The following is a 20,072-nucleotide window of genomic DNA, read 5'->3' on the forward strand; positions in this document are numbered from 1 at the left end:
AAAGAAGGCTTGTTAATCATTGGACAACAAATCTCCATCAACCTTTTGCCCAAGAGTAACGCAATGTGGAAAACCATTAGTGAGGTTTGAAAAAACCATAAAACCACCTTTCCAACTCTAATCCTCTTCATAATCCGTCTATACGGATCGAATCAACAAATTGAGGAGGTCAAATCTTTGATTTCAAAATTGCTAAACCTATCCTCTGTTCAATTTGTATAATGGAGGGTTTTAAATTTTCCTTTCCCCCCTTCTCCAAAAGCGTACTGCGCTGATTTCAAGAGAGGAAGGAAGATTAAAGTCATATATATATATATTATCCTTCAAAATTTGCTCTACTCTTCCTCTATTCGACCAGACGACAGCGTAAATTTCAACGACAGTGGGCAGATAGACTTCACGGGGTGGCTTGAGCGCTAGCTGTCGGGCAGGTTTCTACGCTTTTCTTTACAAAGCTTGATAAGCTTTGGACAAGATTAATAAAATATAAGCTTTATAAAATATAAAATATATAAGCTATTGCTTAATATTATTTTTCTCCTCCCCATGGGCGACGACGACTAAATCGGGCCTATTTTTCTTCTTTCTTCATCAATGGTACTCCGCGGATATATATATATATATATATATATATATATATATATATATATATATATATATATTGCGAGACCATCGCTTCTTTTTAAGGCTTTGTAAGCTTTGTTAAAAAGCTTAATGCTATAAGCTTTGAAGCTTTAAAAAGCTTCATATTATTTATCAAATTTTATTATTTCCTCCCTTCTATATTGCATGATGCGTGCGGCCCTACATTGAAAAAGCGTGTTTTTAATAAGTTTGTTATAAGCTTTCTAGAGCTTCAAAAAAAAAAGGTTCTACTTAAAACTTCTAAAGCCTTGATTCAAAGCTTATATTATTAAGATTATGAAACAAACTTCTTACATCATATATATTTAAAATTTACGTTTTTTCTTTTAAAAACTTTATAAGCTCCTTTTAGAGTCGGATAAAATTCCAAAGTGGACACAACTCAATGAATTTTGCATGAGCTAAGTATCTATATTTTTTTTAACACTTTCTAAATTCTTTAAATTAACAATTCAAGTTTGATATTATATTATGATTTGAAACTAACCTGTAGATTAGTATATGCAAAATCTATGATCATTTACTAGTTAAGTATTCGCCTTGTGTAATTTGATTACTTGCATGAAATAAAAATTGTTATTTGTTGATTCGTTTTCTTCTAACTAATATTTTGCAGTCCAACCTAAGTAAGTTTCTCCATTTTCCATAATTTTAGTCATCAGAGAAAATTAAAATGTCACATATGCTTGCAATATTTGTGTCCTTTTAATGATGTATTTTGTAACAAAGCTATCCAACACTTGCAAGTAAGTTGCTATCCTTTATAACTTAGTGAATAATTCTTCCAATATTTCTAGTAAGCTTTATCTTTTAGACAATGATTCGAACACTTTCCAAGTAAGCTTCTCATTACTATTCTTGCAATAGTGATCATGCTTCAAATATAAACTTGTTGTATTTAACAAGTATAATTTTTTTAATTCAAGTTTTTTAAAAAAGTTCATAGTTATATCTACTAATTTTTGAGGTAATCTGACTTCTTATAATATTGTTGGAAAGTCTATATTTGTGGCCCTGAATACAGATAGCTAGTTTCATGTGAATTCAATCATTTGATAAATTCGTATCCTTTTTCATATCCAATTCTTGTGGTATCATATTTATTTCATTTGATTATTCCTACAATAAATTTTATTTAACAACTTTCTGTAAAAATCAAGGAGAGTTTTTATGCATCAAAAGTATAACTTCTTGAAGGAACTAGCCTTTCCATGTTCAACTATACTTTATGAAATTTTCACTATGTATTAGTCTTGTGGTATGGGACACGAGATTAATCTTGTGTAAAGGATTCCGATGCATACTTACCTCTAGATCTGTGTGGGATAATTTCTGGTGGTATGGGACACTAGAATTTATTACTCATAGAAGTCCCTAATACAATATTTTTTGTTAAAATTAGAAAAGATACTTGAATTTATATATTATATGACAATTGATCTCCTTTGCTCTCATTAAGCAAACACGCATTTGAGGTCAGTTGCTTATCCAAGCAGGAGGGATGTTACATGATGTCCACCCTTTAGTTGTACGAGGACGCTCGGATGCTAGTGCGCCATCCTATTAAATTGGTATCATGGGTGACTCCACATTAAATACTGATTACCTAGTGGTCTTGCCATAGCTTGAGACCATGCTTGACGGGTGTATGTTGTTAAGGTGTAACAAGTAGTAGCATGCTTGACAACTGTATTATGGTCAAAGTGAAACAAGTGGACTATGCTAAACAATTGCACACGGTCGAAGTGGAACAAGTGGTTTATGCAACTAATGTGCCATGCTCATTGGAGTGTGACAAGTGGTAACTCACATCATGCTAGATGATATGTATAATGATACTCTCATTATAGTGAAACAAGTGGTGAATATATGTTGTGTGTGTGCCTATCAATGTTTCATATTGGGATTAATTGTAGAGAAGGGCAATTAATTGGGATATGTTTATAAAAATAGGTGATGAGCAGTGCGAGGATCACCAATTTAGGTGTTGTACGAGTTTTGTTGTCATAGTCTGTGTTCACTCGAGCCTCTGAGCCATGCCTTTGTGCCTCTGAGCCATGTTATGACCTCTGAGTTTACCTTGCAAGTTATGACATCGATATCTACGAGCATAATGTTGTTATCGTAGTATTTTCTTCTACACAACTGAGGACAGTTGCTTCCTCAAACGGGAGGACTGTTACATGTATATATTTTATCATATTTTTTATGCATAATGATCGTAGCAAAATATGCTTGATTTAATATGTGCATAGATTGGCTTAATGGAATGTGTGAATGTGTGCACAAGGTTATTTTATGAGTTATTTTTGTTGGCCACGTGCCAAATGTTTGTACAAATTATTTATGCATGTTTGTGCATGGCATTGCTATATTCCTAACACACATGCTATAAGAGTTTTGATTATTTACAGTTAGTGTGTGAACAAGCTCTAGTGGTTGAGCTATTTTTGTAAAAAGTGGAAAAGAAAGGCCCAATTTTGTATGCACAATTATTAATAGCTCCTTGGGCTATTTATTGAATACAATTCTCAAAATACTCATGTCGGCTATGGTATGCTCTTTGATATCAATTTGATTCAAGTCTTTGCTTTAATCTTTGACGTATTTATGAGTTTTTAATTATTTCTTCAAGAGGTACAAAAAGGTCATGTGATATATATATATATATAGATAGATAGGTATCTATCTATCTATGTATAGATATATATAGATAGATATACCTATAGATATCTATCTATCTATCTATCTATCTATGTATCTATCTTAGAGCTATAGATTTATACCTATCTATCTATAGGTATATCTATCTATCTATCTATAGGTATACCTATCTATCTATCTATATATAGATAGCTATATATCTATGTGTAGATATCTATCTATATATATATATTGATAGATATCTATGTATTCATCTATCTAAGATTGATAGATATTTATGTATCTATCTAAGATAGATAGATATATAGATATCTATCAATCTCTCTCTCTCTCTCTCTCTCTCTATATATATATATAGATTGATAGATATCTAATATCTATCAATCTCTATCTCTCTCTCTCTCTCTATATATATATATCTACATATAGATTGATAGATATCTAATATCTATCAATCTATATATATATAGATATCTACACATAGATATATATCTATATATAGATAGATAGGTATCTATCTTAGAGCTATATATTTATACCTATCTATCTATATGTATATCTATCTATATATATAGATTGATAGATATCTATGTATAGATATCTATCCATAGATAGATAGATATATCTATCTATATATATGTGTGTGCCTCACATATCCCTACGGAAGTTGCTACACTCTTGTTGGAAAAATCTAACTAGCTTGTACAAAGGTTGCAAAGCAAACAAGGCCCCCAATGATGCTTTGTATGGGTCAATGTTGGGCTAAAAGCTTGATTTTGTCAATTATGAGGCTTCTCATGCTCTATTTTTTAGCCATTAGGTGTATTAAGAAGGTTTTTCGTAGGTGTCAACCCCCTACCTAGCTTGTATAAAGGCAATGAAGCACAAACTTGATATTTGCAAAAGGACATTTGGTTTTTGAATTGTGGCCACTCGAATCACCAGTAGCTTGAGGGAAGATGACATCCAAAGACCTTTGTGTATTCTTCTTGCCTTTTGAAATGTTGAATATAAGAGACTTTGTTAAGAATATCATTACCTTTTATATCTTGAGAATACAAGAGCCTTTGTTAAGAATATCAATGCATAATGAGCTAGAAAAGGGCTCATGTCTCAAAATTTGTTGACATGCAGACCACTAGAGTTAAACATGCCTTATGTTGTGTGTGTCCAAGTCCATTGGTGGGGTGGATTAAGAGTTAAACTTGCCTTATGTTGTGTGTGTCCAAGTCCATTGGTGGAGTGGATTGAGTGTTACACTCAAGTCCAAGAGTAAGAGATTTTTTTTTTGTGTGCGTGTGTGTGTTGTGCTTGACCATGAACTATCCACGACTCTAGACATCTGTCATGTTTTTGGTGAGGAGGAGGGGCGGAACCTCCTATGTTTATGGTAGAGCAAGTCTTTGTTGACAAGCTACATATTGGGGCCAAACAAAAGCCAGTCACACACTACTTGCCCTTGGTTTTGAGGAGATTGAAATTGGGTACTTTGGATGATCTTGAAGAGGGTTGGAGAAAAGTCAATCTTTTTTAGCATGCTGGTTGGAGAAAAGCCAGCCTTTTTTGACATGCTATTTGGAGATGGTGTGCTTGCCTAGAGGGGTCATCAAGAACTTTCACATCCAAGGCCTTCCATGTATATTGTCCCTTTCCATATGTGTTATTCTTGCTTGCATGATTACTTCAACATATGCCCGACACATCATTGTTAGCAATGGTAATGATTGCTAGTAAAAAAATGATCAATTGTAGTGCCACAATCAAGTTGAGCATATAGTATGGTTGTTTGAGTTGTCGTGTGTGTGTGTGTGTGTGTGTGTGTGAGAGAGAGAGAGAGAGAGAGAGAGAGAGAGAGAGAGAGAGAGGAGAGAGAAAGGTGTGCTTGCCTAGAGGGGTCATCAAGACCTTTCACATCCAAGGCCTTCCATGTCTATTGTCCCTTTCCATATGTGTTATTCTTGCTTGCATGATTACTTCAACATATGCCCGACACATCATTGTTAGCAATTGTAATGATTGCTAGTGCCACAATCAAGTTGAGCATATAGTATGGTTGTTTGAGATGTCGTGTGTGTGTGTGTGTGTGTGTGTGTGAGAGAGAGAGAGAGAGAGAGAGAGAGAGAGAGAGAGAGAGAGAGAGAGAGAGAGGGAACCTAAAGAGATAAACCATAGAGAGACAATGAGGAAACCTAGAGATAAAGAGATAGCAAAGCAAATAAGATTGAGAACTTGCTCACCCCTTTTACTAGAAACTACTTGCAAAAGAAAAAGCATGTTCCTTGCATAGAACCCACTGTTGGGGGGAGGGGGTGATTTTTGGAACAATAGACATGTTCCTTGCACAATAAAACCCACCATTGGGTGGAGGGGGGTGATTTTTGAAACAAAAGACATGTTCCTTGCATAGAACCCACCATCAGGGGAGGGGGTGATTTTTGAAACAATGGAGAAAACCTTTCTGGTGTTGTACTAACCAAGAGCTAGTATACTAGATTGCTGAAGTATGCCTAGTATACTAGATTGTTGAAGTATGCCATATATTTCTTGTGGAGGAGGAAGAGATGGAAAAGGGCTTGCTCTTTCTTGGCGTGGCATAAGGTATGTAAACCCAAGAAATGTGGGGGATCAGGGGGTCTTGGTGTTTTTAGATTAGTAGGTTTATACTAGTGTGAGATTGGCCAAACAAGTTGCCACTTTTCTAGATCTTAGTCACAACCTTGGACTTGGATGCTAAAAGAAATATGTGCCGATGAAGCTGTTAGTGATGGAAGGGGCCCACATGGTTGGACAAAATCTATTTCTTGCCTCTTTTGGTGGTAAGAGTATTAACTTTGCAATGTCTTTGGTAAGAAGATGGAAAGAGCAAAGAGAGTCACTGATAATTTTCTCTTAGGTACCAGTACTCTATGTGGTGGTTCCACCTATTCAATCCTCCCTTGGCACTTATTAATATGCGAAACCTCAAGGAGACTCAATAACAAGGGCTTAAGGACCTTTAGGGATGCTTTATTGGGTTGGGGGAGTCTCAATTAAACCATGGTGATGTTCAAAATTGATAGGGGGGATAAGCAGGTTTTGGGTTGTGTTCTTAGGAAAGTGAAAGGCTCTAAGGGTGCCCAACTGTTGGAACCCAACACACAATTAGTCTTTACAATTCTTGGGTTGAGGCTGATTTCTCTTGGTCAATAAATTGTGGAGGGTGAAGATCTCAAATAACAGTTCGTCTTGGAGGTTCAAATCCTTGTGGGAAAATCCGATATGCCCTTACACATGCAGGTAGGTGATGGTTGGTGCCGTGTCCAAGCTCTAAAGTAGAGGAATAGGGTCAGGAAGATGCCCAAGAACCAATAGGAGGATGGTCATGGACATGAGTTGCCCAACCCTCAGAAGTATATGTGCTCAAATGTCCAGATGGTGTTGGGGAATACATTATTTCTTGGTCTAACTGGCTCTTGGGAAAAAGTGTGAGGCTTTCTATGGAGAGTAACTTTGCCTTCTCAATGATCAGATTAACATGTCTTTGGGACGTGTGTGTTGGAATTAGGGTTGCAGGAATGCACACACAACTTCAAGAAGATGAGGAAGCTTGAGCACAACACAGTAGTGTATTATGAGTGCCAAGAATGAAAGATAACAAGCCCTAGAAGATAATGGGCGTATATACAATGCACGGGGGAAAAAACCTCCTAGTGAGGGAAAAAGTGCCCCGGCGGTCCTAAGTGTGTTCACACACATCACTACTATAATATGGTAACAAATCCCCCCTGGAGTGATGCGGTGAACAAGAGCTAGCACTCATGTATAGGGAAGTGTCTAGCTATGTGGACGAATCCACAAAAGGGAGTAAGCCCAAAGCTTTGCGAAAAGCTTCGAACTTCTCACGAGGCAGAGCCTTTGTGAAAAGGTCTGCAAGGTTATCCTGTGTTGGCACATAAGCCAAACTGATCTCTCCTGCAGAGAGTCTCTCCCTGACATAATGGTAGTGCACCTCAATGTGCTTCGTACGAGCATGGAACACTGGGTTCCGCGCAACTGCCAATGCGCTCTGACTGTCAGTGAAGATGGTGGTGGCAGATGGCTGCCCAACACCCAAATCAGCCATAAGGCGTCTGAGCCACACACACTCAACCGTAGCTGTGAAAGCTGCCCTGTACTCAGCTTCACAACTAGAAGTGGCCACAGTAGGCTGCTTCTTGCTCAACCATGATATGCATGAGCTTCCAAGCATGAAGCAAAAACCACTCGTGGACACGCGTGTGTCATAACAACCAGCCCAGTCAGAATCTGAAAAAACATGTAAATCTGGCGGCAATGATCCCCCCTTGGGATAAAACAACCCAAGATGCCGAGTACCACTCAAATAGCGAAAGATACGCTTCACTGCCTGCCAATGCTTAATGCTTGGGCTATGCATAAATCTGCTCACCTGTGAGACTGCAAACTGAATGTCTGGCCTCGTAATGCATACATAAATGAGGCAACCAACAGCTGTCTGATAGAGTGTGACATCAAAGTGATCTCCAGCATCATGAAGACTCAACTTCAAACCTGTCTCCATTGGAGTAGCAATAGGCTTGCAGTCTTCAAGGCCAAATCTCCGCAACAATGTTTCAATATACTTTGTCTGACACAAAGCAATACCTCCATCACACTGCTTAAATTGTATCCCCAAATAATGATGCAAATGCCCCAAATCTGACATCTCAAAAGAGGCATTCAAATCAGCCTTAAAATCAGCAATATGACTCTCATTTGGTCCTGTGAGCAGCATGTCATCGACATAGAGAGCAATGATTAGATGTACACCATCCACACGTTTAACATACAAAGTGCTTTCTGTTGGACTATTCTGAAACCCATGTGCAGTCAAATATGCATGTATTTTTTCATACCAAGCTCGTGGAGCTTGCTTTAAACCATATAAAGCCTTTTTTAACCTGCACACTTTGTTTTCCTGCCCTCTTTGAACAAAACCACGAGGCTGCGATACATACACCTCCTCATGCAAATCTCCATTTAAGAACGCAGTCTTTATGTCCAGCTGATGTACATTCCAACCATTATGAGCTGCTAATGCACAGATGCTACGAACAGTGGTCATACGACATGTGGGAGCAAAAGTCTCATCAAAATCAATGCCCTTCTCTTGAGCATAACCTTTTGCAACAAGCCTAGCCTTATGGCGATCCACTGTGCCATCAGGCTTACGCTTCAATTTGTATACCCACTTAGTGCCAATGGCCTTCTTGCCAGGGGGCAAGTCACATAAAGACCATGTACCATTCTTCATAATAGCATCGTATTCTGCTTGCATAGCAGCCATCCAATTTTCTGAACTTTGTGCCTCATCAAATGAAACAGGCTCACTTTCATCGCACATACTAGAAACAGCCAATGCATAACAATCTGACGCATAAGAGGCACCATGAGAGCCAGAACGAGTGCGACTAGACAAAGGGGCATCCAACTTGCTGTCACGCAAAGTCTGCACCAGCCATCTAGGCATATTCCTAGAGCCCTCAATCTCTTGTCTCTCATCCTCAAGTGCATCATGCACATCTGCATCAGATATAGGCTGATCTGTGCCATCATTTAAAACCTGCATAGGCTGAAAAACTGCCTCATGAGGTATTGCACTTGACTGTGCACCACTGAAAAGAGGCAACAATGTATCATAGACATCACGTGAGCTGATATCTGTCTCCTTAGTACATGAAACCAAGGGCTGAACTGCATCTTCCACAAATACAACATCACGGCTAACCAAAATGCGCTTTGTCTGTGGATGATACAAACGATAGCCTTTGCTCTCAGCACTATATCCAACAAAAATACATTTGACAGCTTTGTCATCCAATTTTTTGCGATGTTGCACAGGCACTAATGCATATGCCAGGCAACCAAAAACACGTAAATGGCCAACAGATGGCTTGCGGCCATGCCAAGCCTCATATGGAGTGACAACCTGTAATGCTTTGGTGGGACACCTGTTTAGTACATAAGTGGCACACATGACAGCCTCAACCCAAAAACCATGTGGTAGACTTTGACTCTTAACCATACATCTTGCCATTTCCATGAGAGACCTGTTTTTTCTCTCAGCCACACCATTTTGCTGTGGTGTATACGGCACTGTACATTGGTGTTTTATCCCACGCTCAGCCAGAAATGCATTAAATTCTGAAGACATATACTCCCCCCCTCGATCTGAACGGAGGGTGCCCATCTTACTTTCTGACACATTTTCAGCCATAACCAAAAACTGTTTGAAGCACAAAAACACTTCGGACTTTGCCTTCAAAGGATATACCCATGCATGCCTGGTAAAATCATCAATGAAAGTCACGAAGTAAAGGTAGTTTCCAAATGATGGAGTTTGCATGGGACCACAAACATCACTGTGAACAAGCTGCAATCTGCGTTCAGCTCTCACTGATCCATCTTTGGGAAAGGAAGCACGCTGCATTTTACCCAATATGCAGCCCTCACAAACATGCTTGACAGGTGCCTCAAGCTTAGGCAAAGAAGACACCATTTCAGATTTCTGCAGGCGCAGCAAACTTGCAAAATTCAGATGACCAAAACGTGCATGCCACAGTTTTGCATTTGAAATAGCCTGCGTATCCATAATAGCACATGCTGAATCCTCTACACATTTGCCATCCATATTGAGCTTATACAGCCCTCGACATAGTGAACCAGATGCTACAATGATGTCACCACAAGAGAGATCATGAACAGTACATCTGTCATCCACAAATTTTACAACCAAACCTGTTTTGGCAAATGCGGAGACTGACAGCAGATTCTTTTTTATCCCTGGCACATACAATGCATCAAAAAGTGTAAAGGTGTTGCCATTTGCAACATTCAGCACAATCTGTCCAACTCCTTCAACGGGATAAGAGGAGTTATTGGCACAAGTGACAGTATTCCCTGTGGGAGCAGACTCAAGGAAAGTGAATAAACTGCGCTGCGAGGTGATATGCTTAGTGGCACCACTGTCAAAGTACCATACATCTGAATCTACTGCAGACATACATGTGTCATGCAAAGATGGGTCATAACTGCACTGCGCATTGAATGCCCATTCTGTATCTAGCACAACATTAGCAGATTCATTGTTAGAAGGAGAGGCATCTGCAACAGCCATACCAGCCTCTTTCTTCTTAGCCTCTTTCGCAGCCAGCTTAGGACACGCTTTGATGACATGATCATTTCCCTTACAGTACTTGCAAAATGTCTTCTGTTTGTCACCCTTCTTCTCATCTTTGTCTTCCTTCTTTGGTTGCGCAGCATTTGCAGATTTCTGCTTACTAGAAGAAAAGCCAGCTTTACCTTTCCCGCTTCTCTGACTAGCAACGAAAGCTTGATCTGCGACACGCATATTATTCCTGTTTTGCCTTGACTGGTCTTCTTGCAGCAAAACAGAAACTAACTCCTCAAATGATAAGGCATTGGGATTGCCTTTCATCATCAAGCGAAGAGTGGAAGCAAAACCCTGATAAGAATCTGGTAGACCATTCAAAACAGTCTGCACAAGTGAACTGTCTGACAGGATTTCATCTGCAGAAATGAGCTGCTCTTTGAAATCCTTGATCTTTGTCAAGAAGCTATCCATAGAATCACCTTCGTTCATATGCTCATTCTCCAACTGTTTTCGGAGATAAGCAACACGAGCCTCATTTCTTGCCTGATACAATGTGGCAAGTACATCCCAAGCATCCTTAGAAGTCCTGCAGGAGCGAATATGTGGGATAATGGTACGTTTGACAGACAGCGCAATCAAGGCATGAGCCTGCGCATCTCTACCATCCCAACGAATCTGCTCTGCTGAAAGTGGTGGTTCTCGAACAGCTGCTACAGCACTTGTGCCTGCACCATCATCAACAGTACCTGTTTCTGATGTGTTTGCAGCATTCCCAGCCACAATAGGACGTGCATCAATACCCTGCACAATGTTCCATAACCCCTTTGCTACCAATACATGTCGCATCATATATGCCCACAGTGGATAGTTGGTGCCATCCAACTTATCCTCAGCAGCCAACATGCGGAATACATCATTGTTGTCAGCCATGGCCAATGACTGTACTACTAGATGTAAATGCTGTCTGTAAGAGGTAAACCTGTATAAAATCGACCTGTGCTATGTAGCACAGCCCAAAACAGACGAATGGGCACCTGTCCTGCAGATTTTAATCTTGACAGAAAATCTGCACAGTAGGACGATTTTGCCTGCGCAGTACTTGGAATGCAAAAACGGAGGGCGAAATGACTTCAGATCAAAATTCTGAAACGACCAAGCCCTATGGGCTCTCCCACGGCATATACTAACCTGCAGACGCTCGTGAAACCTCGTCGCAATCGGAGGAGATGAAGCGGCAGGTGCCGGTGATGCTGCCCGGGAGGAGGAAGCCTGCTCTGATACCAATTGTTGGAATTAGGGTTGCAGGAATGCACACACAACTTCAAGAAGATGAGGAAGCTTGAGCACAACACAGTAGTGTATTATGAGTGCCAAGAATGAAAGATAACAAGCCCTAGAAGATAATGGGCGTATATACAATGCACGGGGGAAAAAACCTCCTAGTGAGGGAAAAAGTGCCCCGGCGGTCCTAAGTGTGTTCACACACATCACTACTATAATATGGTAACAGTGTGAACCACTAGGAATGCCTCGTTGGGGCCTCATCAGGGCAAGGAATCAGTACATAAGTCCTTACTTGCCATGTTAAGGCCAACATTGGTGCTCAATGCAGTTGAGCAACTTGCTACATTTCTTAGTTTTTGAGGTGGCACAATACTCAACTACTATACTTTGTGTTAGTTTTTTTTTTGGTCTTTGGTGAGGTGATTGTGTGGGCCTAAGGCCTTGTTATATATTCAATTAACATCACTTTGTAGCTTTTGCTAAAGGGATCATATAAATTAACCAAAATTTACTCTAAAGAGCTAGAGGGGTGCTTGAATTATCAATTGCGATGTCTATGAGCTGGGTGTTGGGGGCCAGCTATGCAAAGCGTTCACTTCAAAGAGCTAGAGGGGTGCTTGAATTATCAATTGCGATGTCTATGAGCTGGGTGTTGCTATGCAAAGCGTTCACTTCAATCGACTGAGCGACTAAATTGTGGGGTTCATCTTGCGGCTTGTCTATTGCCTACAAAGTGGCCAATATTTGGAAGGGTGGTATCCCGTTGTGGTACTCAGGTGTGTGTGGGGGGTGAGTAGTATGGTGTGTGCGCTTAGCTGGGTGAAATTCTAGTGCTTGCCTGAAGAAGAAAATAAAAAAAACATTAAAAAAAAAGCATAAAAAATGACCAATGTTTTAGAAAGAACAGCAGTCGATCTCTTCAGTCGGATCGAACTGCTATCGCAGCGATCGATCGAGATCGATCATGGGGGAGGAGAAGCGGCACGAGATGATGGAAACCTTGTTCGGAGCAGAGTCCGAGGACTCCGAAGACGAAGAAGCTCTGGACCGCCCCGCGGCCCCCTACTCTGTAAGTGTCCTCCCAACCATCGCATTCTAGGCGCCCAATTGCGCAAACAGTTGTTTTTTCGCTTCCCAGAAGGGCATCACCTGACATAATAACAGTCATAGGGAGAGCATGGGTGCCCAATCGCAGAAAAAGAGTCATTACTTGCTTCATTCTCAACGCAGACTAAACAGAGTTCACACATTTGATTGGCGGAAAAGATTCAATTCGTAGAATATTGGGAATGCTGTTTTCCAATTGAAATGTAGGGTTTCGACCTGTAATTGTTGTCTCTCTTTACTTTGATGACCTTTATAGAGTTTTTTCATGCACTCAATACATTCCAGGCTCTTTCGTGACATTGTGCCCGTGATAGCTCTCAATCTGATAGCAAAAGCAAATTGGAGTTGTACAACCACTTCGCTCTCTGCCTACATGTCTGTATGTATGTGTTCTACACACATTATATGCGTATATGTATTGTACACACACACACACACACACACACACACACACACACACACAATATACATACATACATGGCTTTTTATCTAGATATTTAATACATTAAATCTATATGTATCTGTTTTTTCCCCAAGAAAATGGTTTTGTATATTAGTAAGTGACCTGCCTACACAGCATGAAGACCCTTTGTTCCAATAACCTTGCCTCATCAAGTCCACCCAAATAGAGTCTCTCAAAGTTAAAAATACCAACAACAAAAATACTTCATGACAGCTAGCAGCTAGACACTACAATATTGGGCAATATGTACAATCAGATGGGGAGACACCTCTCACCCCTCAAAAATAACATATACAATCAGATGGGAGCCACCCCCACCCCTCAAAAATAACATATACAATTAAAGTTTCCAGCTGCAATATTGGGCAGTATGTACAATCAGATGGGGAGAGGTGTTGTGACATCCTGTGGGCTTGCTTCTCTGTAATCTGCCCCCTGTTTTGTTGTTCTTGGAGGTCCCTCAACGGGCTGCCTTGCACTCTTTGTCATACCAGCTGTGTTGGGGCAGAGAACGTGATGGTTGATTAGAGGTGGTTGGGAAGGAGATCTAGGCTGATTCATGGAGAATATCTGTAAGTTGTGAGGTGATGGAGGCTGAGAGGTCTACGCTTGAGAGGCGATAGTAAAGGCTAGAGCCATAAACCACATCTGCATCATGATCAAAATGGACTTTGGTATAGTGACTAATGGGTTTAGGGTAGGGCTTCTTTGTGAAGGAGCCGGCTATGGGGAAGGTTAGGCAAACATGATCAGCCCCCAAGGTTTGGGTGGCATGTGAAAGGTGAGGATATTTGGTATCAAACCTAGTGTGCCCATTAAATAATCAATTGTACTCGATCTGCCTTTTTGTGGAAAGCAAGTTAGTTCCCCGGAGGATGGCCATCTAGTGAGACTGTTGTAAATGATGAGGCCATGTGTTGCCCCCAGCTCCAAAAAGAATAAGCTTTAATGGCCCCGTCATCCATAGAACACCTGCGATACCTCATCTCCTTTGTGTCCAAGTCTTGTAAGATGATGTGGTCCCGCTCAAAGTCAAAGAGAATTGCCTATGCATTCCTTGTCCTGGCATTAAAGTCCCCCACAAGTAGTACCTCCCCCTGAGTCGCAAAACTCTAGGATCTCTGTGTGCAATGCTAAGTATTGTCATTGGCTATCTGTAGGAGAAAAACTCGAAGTGTCGGGAGAAAAATAGCACACTTCTATGTAGACCACCTTGGCATTCTCCCTATGGAGTCTTAGCCACATGTATCCAGCCTCCTCATCCCTTCAGACCACAGATAATATGGTCTAGATCATAGTAACATAAAAACACGTTTCGCCCTCTCGAAACGGCACGAAACGTTTTGAAACAAAACGAAACCTGCCCATCGAAACGATGTTTCGCCCAAATGTAAAGTTAGGTTAAAAAAAACGGGCGGAAGTTTTTTTTTTTTGCAAATGCGATTTTTGTCGTCGTTTTCATCCCTGTTTGCTGCGCATTTGCCACTTCGTGCATCCCACGCTTCTTCCCAGCTGTAGCCTGTTGCTCCACCTCTTCTCCTCGTCCACTCCTCCTCTTCGCTCCTTCACTTCTCCTCCACGCCTCCTCTTGTTCCTCTTCCCTTTTTTTCTCTCTTCTCCTCCTCCACGGTCCATGCCTCCTCTTCCCTCCTCCTCTTTCCTCCTCCTCTTTCTCTCCTTTTCTTGCCTTCCAATTTTCTCTCCTTTTCTTCTCACCTCCTTTCCTTTTCTCCTCTTCCCTTCCAACTTGTTTCTTTCCTCCTCTCTCTCCTTTTCTTGCCCAAATTTTGAAAATACCAGAAAACGCCTGCATCAACACCTACCTCGAAGTGCCAAGGTGGCAATAAAAGATGAAGGTATCCATTTGTTGCCCAATGGATACAAGGTAAACTGGGTATCATTCACTTATTTAATGCATGTTTGAATGACTGAGCATGAAGAAAAAAATAGATGGTATCAATCTTGCACATTCATGATCCAAAAAAGTTCATGCCGTGAGCCAATCCTAAAAGGTTCATGCCGTGAATTGATTCAAAGAAGTTCACGCCATGAGCTGGTTCAAAAAAGTTCACGCTGTGAAATGGTCACTTCTCACCGGGCCAATCGCAAAATGCCATGTGGCTTTCTTCATTAAGGTAGCTGCCCTGTCATGGTTGCGTTATAAATTCAAAAATTCTTTCTTTTTTCGTCATTTTGCATCGTGTGTCCATCGCTAGGCGCTTTGAGCTCCCGTTTTTTATCATGCATCGTCTTCCCCGGTTCTTCTAGCCCTAATCGACAGTCATCGATTAAGGTGGGAGCTTGGACAATTTCTCGTTTTCCTTCCGTATTCTTTTTTCCTTTTTTATTTTGATTTTTATGTTCAATCAATATCATGCTTGTTAACAATCATGTGCATTAGTATTATCCGAATTCGGTGTTTGTTCTAAAAAATTCCTCGTGGTATCATCACTTGCACGCATTGCATCTTTTGATAAACAAAAACATAAAAAATGATAACATCACAACCTCCTGCAGTTTCACAAAACTATCACCAAAACTGTAGTTTCATGAAACAACAAAAACCTGCAACTTCACGCTTCATTGTAGTTTCACGAAACTTATAGTTCTCACGAAACAACATCTCACGGGACTCCCTCTCACGAAAATCCCTTTCACGTAACCACATTTCACGTGACAAACTCTCACGGAACCACATTTCATGAAACTAACTCTCACGGGATTTTACCTCCGGAATTCGACAGAGATCGAGTATTGCCAAAGCGCCGATGTGAAATTAGCTATCATCTGAAGTTTGTGTAATTTTTGGTCGTTGGATTTGGGACATGTGGCAAATAAGAGAATAAAAGTGAGACAAATGTCCTCACACTTGTCAATTTAGCTTTACACATGGCATTGTAGCATTTTCTTGCTTATTTGAACATGAGAGAGTTATCTCTTGGGCGAGTTTGAGCTTCAAGCAAGTTTTTGGAGGTTGAAAACTCTGATTTTTTCTCCATTTCTCTTCATTTCTAAGCCCACCATAGCCATATCCAGCTTGGGGAAGATGATTTTCACTACTCTACACCATCTTGCACACCCTGGATGTCTGTTTTTCAGCAAAACAGTCCTAAAGCTTGCTGAAATTTTTGGTTTTATGTGATGTACAGGCTGTTATACTAGTTTATGCACTCATGGATGAGCCACATGGGCTGGTTTACAGGTTTTGGCGCTCATGGATGTGACATACAGGTTGTTATACATGTTTATGAGCTCATGAATGAGCCACATGGGCTGGTTTATAGGTTTATGAGCTCATGGATGAGCCACATGGGCTGGTTTACAGGTTTATGTGCTCGTGGAAGAGTCATATGGGTTGTCATACAAGTTTATGCGCGTATGGAAGAGCCATGTGGGCTGTTATACATGTTTGTGTGCCTATGGAAGGACATGTTGGATAGCCATATTAGATGAAGGATAGGTTCATGATTGTATATGGATAATCCGGCATCTCCCATGGGGAGAGTAAGGCCCTCAAAGCTTGTACATGTTATATTTCTCCAAGGGAGGGGTCGGCCCATTCTGGCCTCTATGTAGTGTCAGTTGTCCCTATGTAGGCTGGAAAAAACTATGATGGTAAGCTGAAACGAGGGCTGTTGGGAGAGAGGATCTCTATGTAGTGACTCTAAGTGTCGGCTGAGCTCCGGTAGGAAGAGTCCAAGGCACCTCTGATCTGGGTACTCCATTATTCGGGATAAGGGTCCAAAGCCCTCTCTAAATAGACAATGAAATCTCCCTTTGATCTCATAGTAGAGTGGGCACTGGCAAACATAGTGCTTCTCGGACTCAATCCCCGTTTGACACAGTCTACATGTCCTGTCCTCTCTAGATATCTGCTTAGCCCTGCCAATCTCTATCCTTAGTCTATGGGATGATACCCTAAGCTGGCCAATGGCTATCCTTATAGCATGGGACATGAAGGCATCCAAATAACTTGGTCGCTATATGAAACCATATGCTGTGAATCTCAGGAAATGATATGCATCTTGGTAGGCAATGGGCCTATCGGTGTGATCCACGTGTTATGTGTGTATAGCCCCAGTAGATCGTATCGGATCACCCGGTTCTTGTCCTCATGCGTAAGCCTAATGTATGGGGAATCTGGATCATACTGAAACGGAGGGAGTCGGTCCATCAACATAGGATCTGCAACAAACTCTGCTTGGATGATCTGGTGGGGAACAGATGGCTTGTTGTGTATCATCCGTGATAGCATCATGATCTGAGGACTCTCTATGAACTGCCGATCTGCCAGGAAAATATCTGGCTCCCAAAAGGGAGCTGCATACATAAGTGCTGGGTTGACTAGGGTGTCAAAAGGCCAACCCTTCGTCCTCGGTGCCCATGTCTGTGGAGCTCAAGCATGAAGAGCCCTAGGCAATGCTGGTTTGGGAAGTCAGTGATCGTGGGGAGTGGGCGAAATCCCTCATGGAACAGACATTGAAACCTCTCGCAGATCTCATAGTATATTGGGCAGTGACATATTTAATGCTCCTCAATCTCAATCTTTGTGTGGCATAATCGGTAAATCCTCTCCTCCCTGGGTCTCCGTGCTACCCGGCTTTGAAGAATGACTCGGCTTTTCTTGTCTCCGCTGTGAGGCGGTGGGACGAAATCTGTATCTGACCGATCGCAATCCGCATGGCATGAACACTCAGGTAGCCTGGCTGCTGGATTAATCTATTCTCAGTGAGCTTGAGGAAGTGATCTTTGTAGAAGTGCAACTTCGGTGGGAGCTCTGAAGGTATGATCCATTTGCAATGGGTGTAGAGGCTGAGAAGATCTAACCGGATAATTTGGTTGGTGTCCTCATGAGAGAGCTGGAGAAAAGGGGAGTCCAAATTGTATTGAAGGGGTGGGAGGCAGTCCATGCGGAGCCCGTATCTTGAGAACTCAGGCATACCCTACTCCAGGGTGGCCCTTGAGTGCTAGCTGTGTCGAGGACTCCAAGGCAAGCCTCGGGTACCTGTGGGGAGCCATGTGAGAGAGAGAGAGAGAGAGAGAGAGAGAGAGAGAGAGAGAGAGAGAGAGAGAGAGAAATAATATAATAATATAATATATATATATATATATATATATATAAACATGTACCTACGTACATACATATACAAAGGCATATAATATATCTATATAGAGCTTCATAAGATCAGGATATGTTTAAGCTTACAAATTGAGAGAATACTTGCTTTCATTGATAGTTGTTGGGGTGTACACACCCTTGAATGAAAAGATCATGAAGTACAGCTGGTCACCACCTACTCGAACTAGCAAAATGGTTGGAGTGCATAGTAGGAGAGAAGTATTGATACTGTTCACCATTATTCTGTAGATCAGCTTTACATGTCACTTTATGCAGATGATGACAGGCGGGTCATTTGAGTCCTTAGAATTAAGTTGATAGATGGATTTTCAAGTCTTTAAATTTTAGGTTTACATTTCTTGTTATGTACAAGTTTTAATGTTATATCATAAAGTGGAAATGCTTAATATTGTGTTTCCCTTGCACTTAACTTTTATAGGATGATGAGGTGGAAGGTGGTGGGCAAGTTGATGTGGAGAGTGAAGGCGAAAGAGCTGGAAGCGAGCTCGAGAGGGAGGAAAGTGAAGCAGAAAGGGTTGAAAGTGAAGCAGAGAGAGAAGATAGTGATGTGGATCATAGCTATGATGAAGTTGACCCAGGTAAGCTGCAAAAGAGGTCCATAACTACCGAAAGAAGGGGGGTAAGGCAGCAAGTTAGTGCCAGTGGCTCTGAACAATCTCATGAGGGTGGTCGGGCATTAGAACAAGAGGAAGATGAAGTAGAACAATTCCATGAAGGTCGCACTGTAGAGGAGGAAGAAGATGAAGTAGAACAAGTCCGTGAGCAAAGGTAAACTTTTTCTCCCCAAGTGATATGTGTAGTACTAATGAGCAAGCTGAATGGGACTTTTTTTTTCAAGTTTTTAAGTATAAATGTTTTCATGCATACTTTTTGAGATGCATGGGCTACTGGCTAGATTAGATGAGACTAACAGGTACGTGGACCTTGAAAACAGGGAGGACAGATGGCCAATGAGAGGAAACACTTGGGTAGATGTAAGAAGCACTGCCAAGAAAGAGGATGTACCACTTGAGGCAATCAGCACTGCACTATGAGAGCGTGGAGGAGTGAAGAATAACAGGAGCATGTGAGCAGACAAAGCTTGGTCTTTGAGCTACAAACAGGGTAGCCAATGTCAATTGGGCAGACCACCATTGCTGGCCACTGACCGATCACCATTGGTGTGTCCAAGTAGACAACTTCCATAACAGAGTCCAATTGACCTTAAAAAAAGGGGCAGCATCATGTAGCCTTGTGGAATCGGTCTACTTTACGGAATGTCAAAAATCCGAGATCTGTAGACAATGGGATTAACTATATAAAAAACAGAGAGAAGGGAGAGAGAGAAGTATACACAGTAAACTAGTGCTGGGTCCCAATGGCAATCTGCCCCTAAACCCTTATGTGTTACATCCTTGTCAGGATTAACTTGGATTGGCAGGCAACCTATTGAAGACATGCTTGCTTTAACCCTAAGCGGAAGTCTGCTTGCCCACACGTGCATTCTTGTCTAAGAATGATGCATGTGACAATCTAACTCGATGGCTACTTACAGATATACGAATAGATCCAATGGAACTATCTTTACCACCCAGGAGAAGAAAAAAGTGGCCATCTGGAGAGCAGCAACAGACATCTTC

General features: G+C 41.2%; 1 protein-coding gene across 2 annotated transcripts in view; it reads left to right on the forward strand.

The window, feature by feature from the left end:
• Positions 1-12,645: 12,645 nt before the first annotated feature.
• LOC147641794 (protein LEO1 homolog) overlaps positions 12,646-20,072 on the forward strand; it is a 68,081-nt gene continuing 60,654 nt past the window's right edge. For both annotated transcript variants that reach the window (XM_086799745.1, XM_086799754.1), the window contains exons 1-2: positions 12,646-12,812; positions 18,872-19,221. In XM_086799745.1, coding sequence (XP_086655871.1) covers positions 12,708-12,812; positions 18,872-19,221 — 455 coding nt within the window. In that variant the 5' untranslated portion in view covers positions 12,646-12,707. The remainder of the gene's footprint in view (positions 12,813-18,871; positions 19,222-20,072) is intronic.

Source organism: Cibotium barometz, chromosome 1 (genome assembly GCF_041138505.1).
Source record: "Cibotium barometz isolate CiBa-2024 chromosome 1, ASM4113850v1, whole genome shotgun sequence".
NCBI classification, from domain to species: domain Eukaryota; kingdom Viridiplantae; phylum Streptophyta; class Polypodiopsida; order Cyatheales; family Cibotiaceae; genus Cibotium; species Cibotium barometz.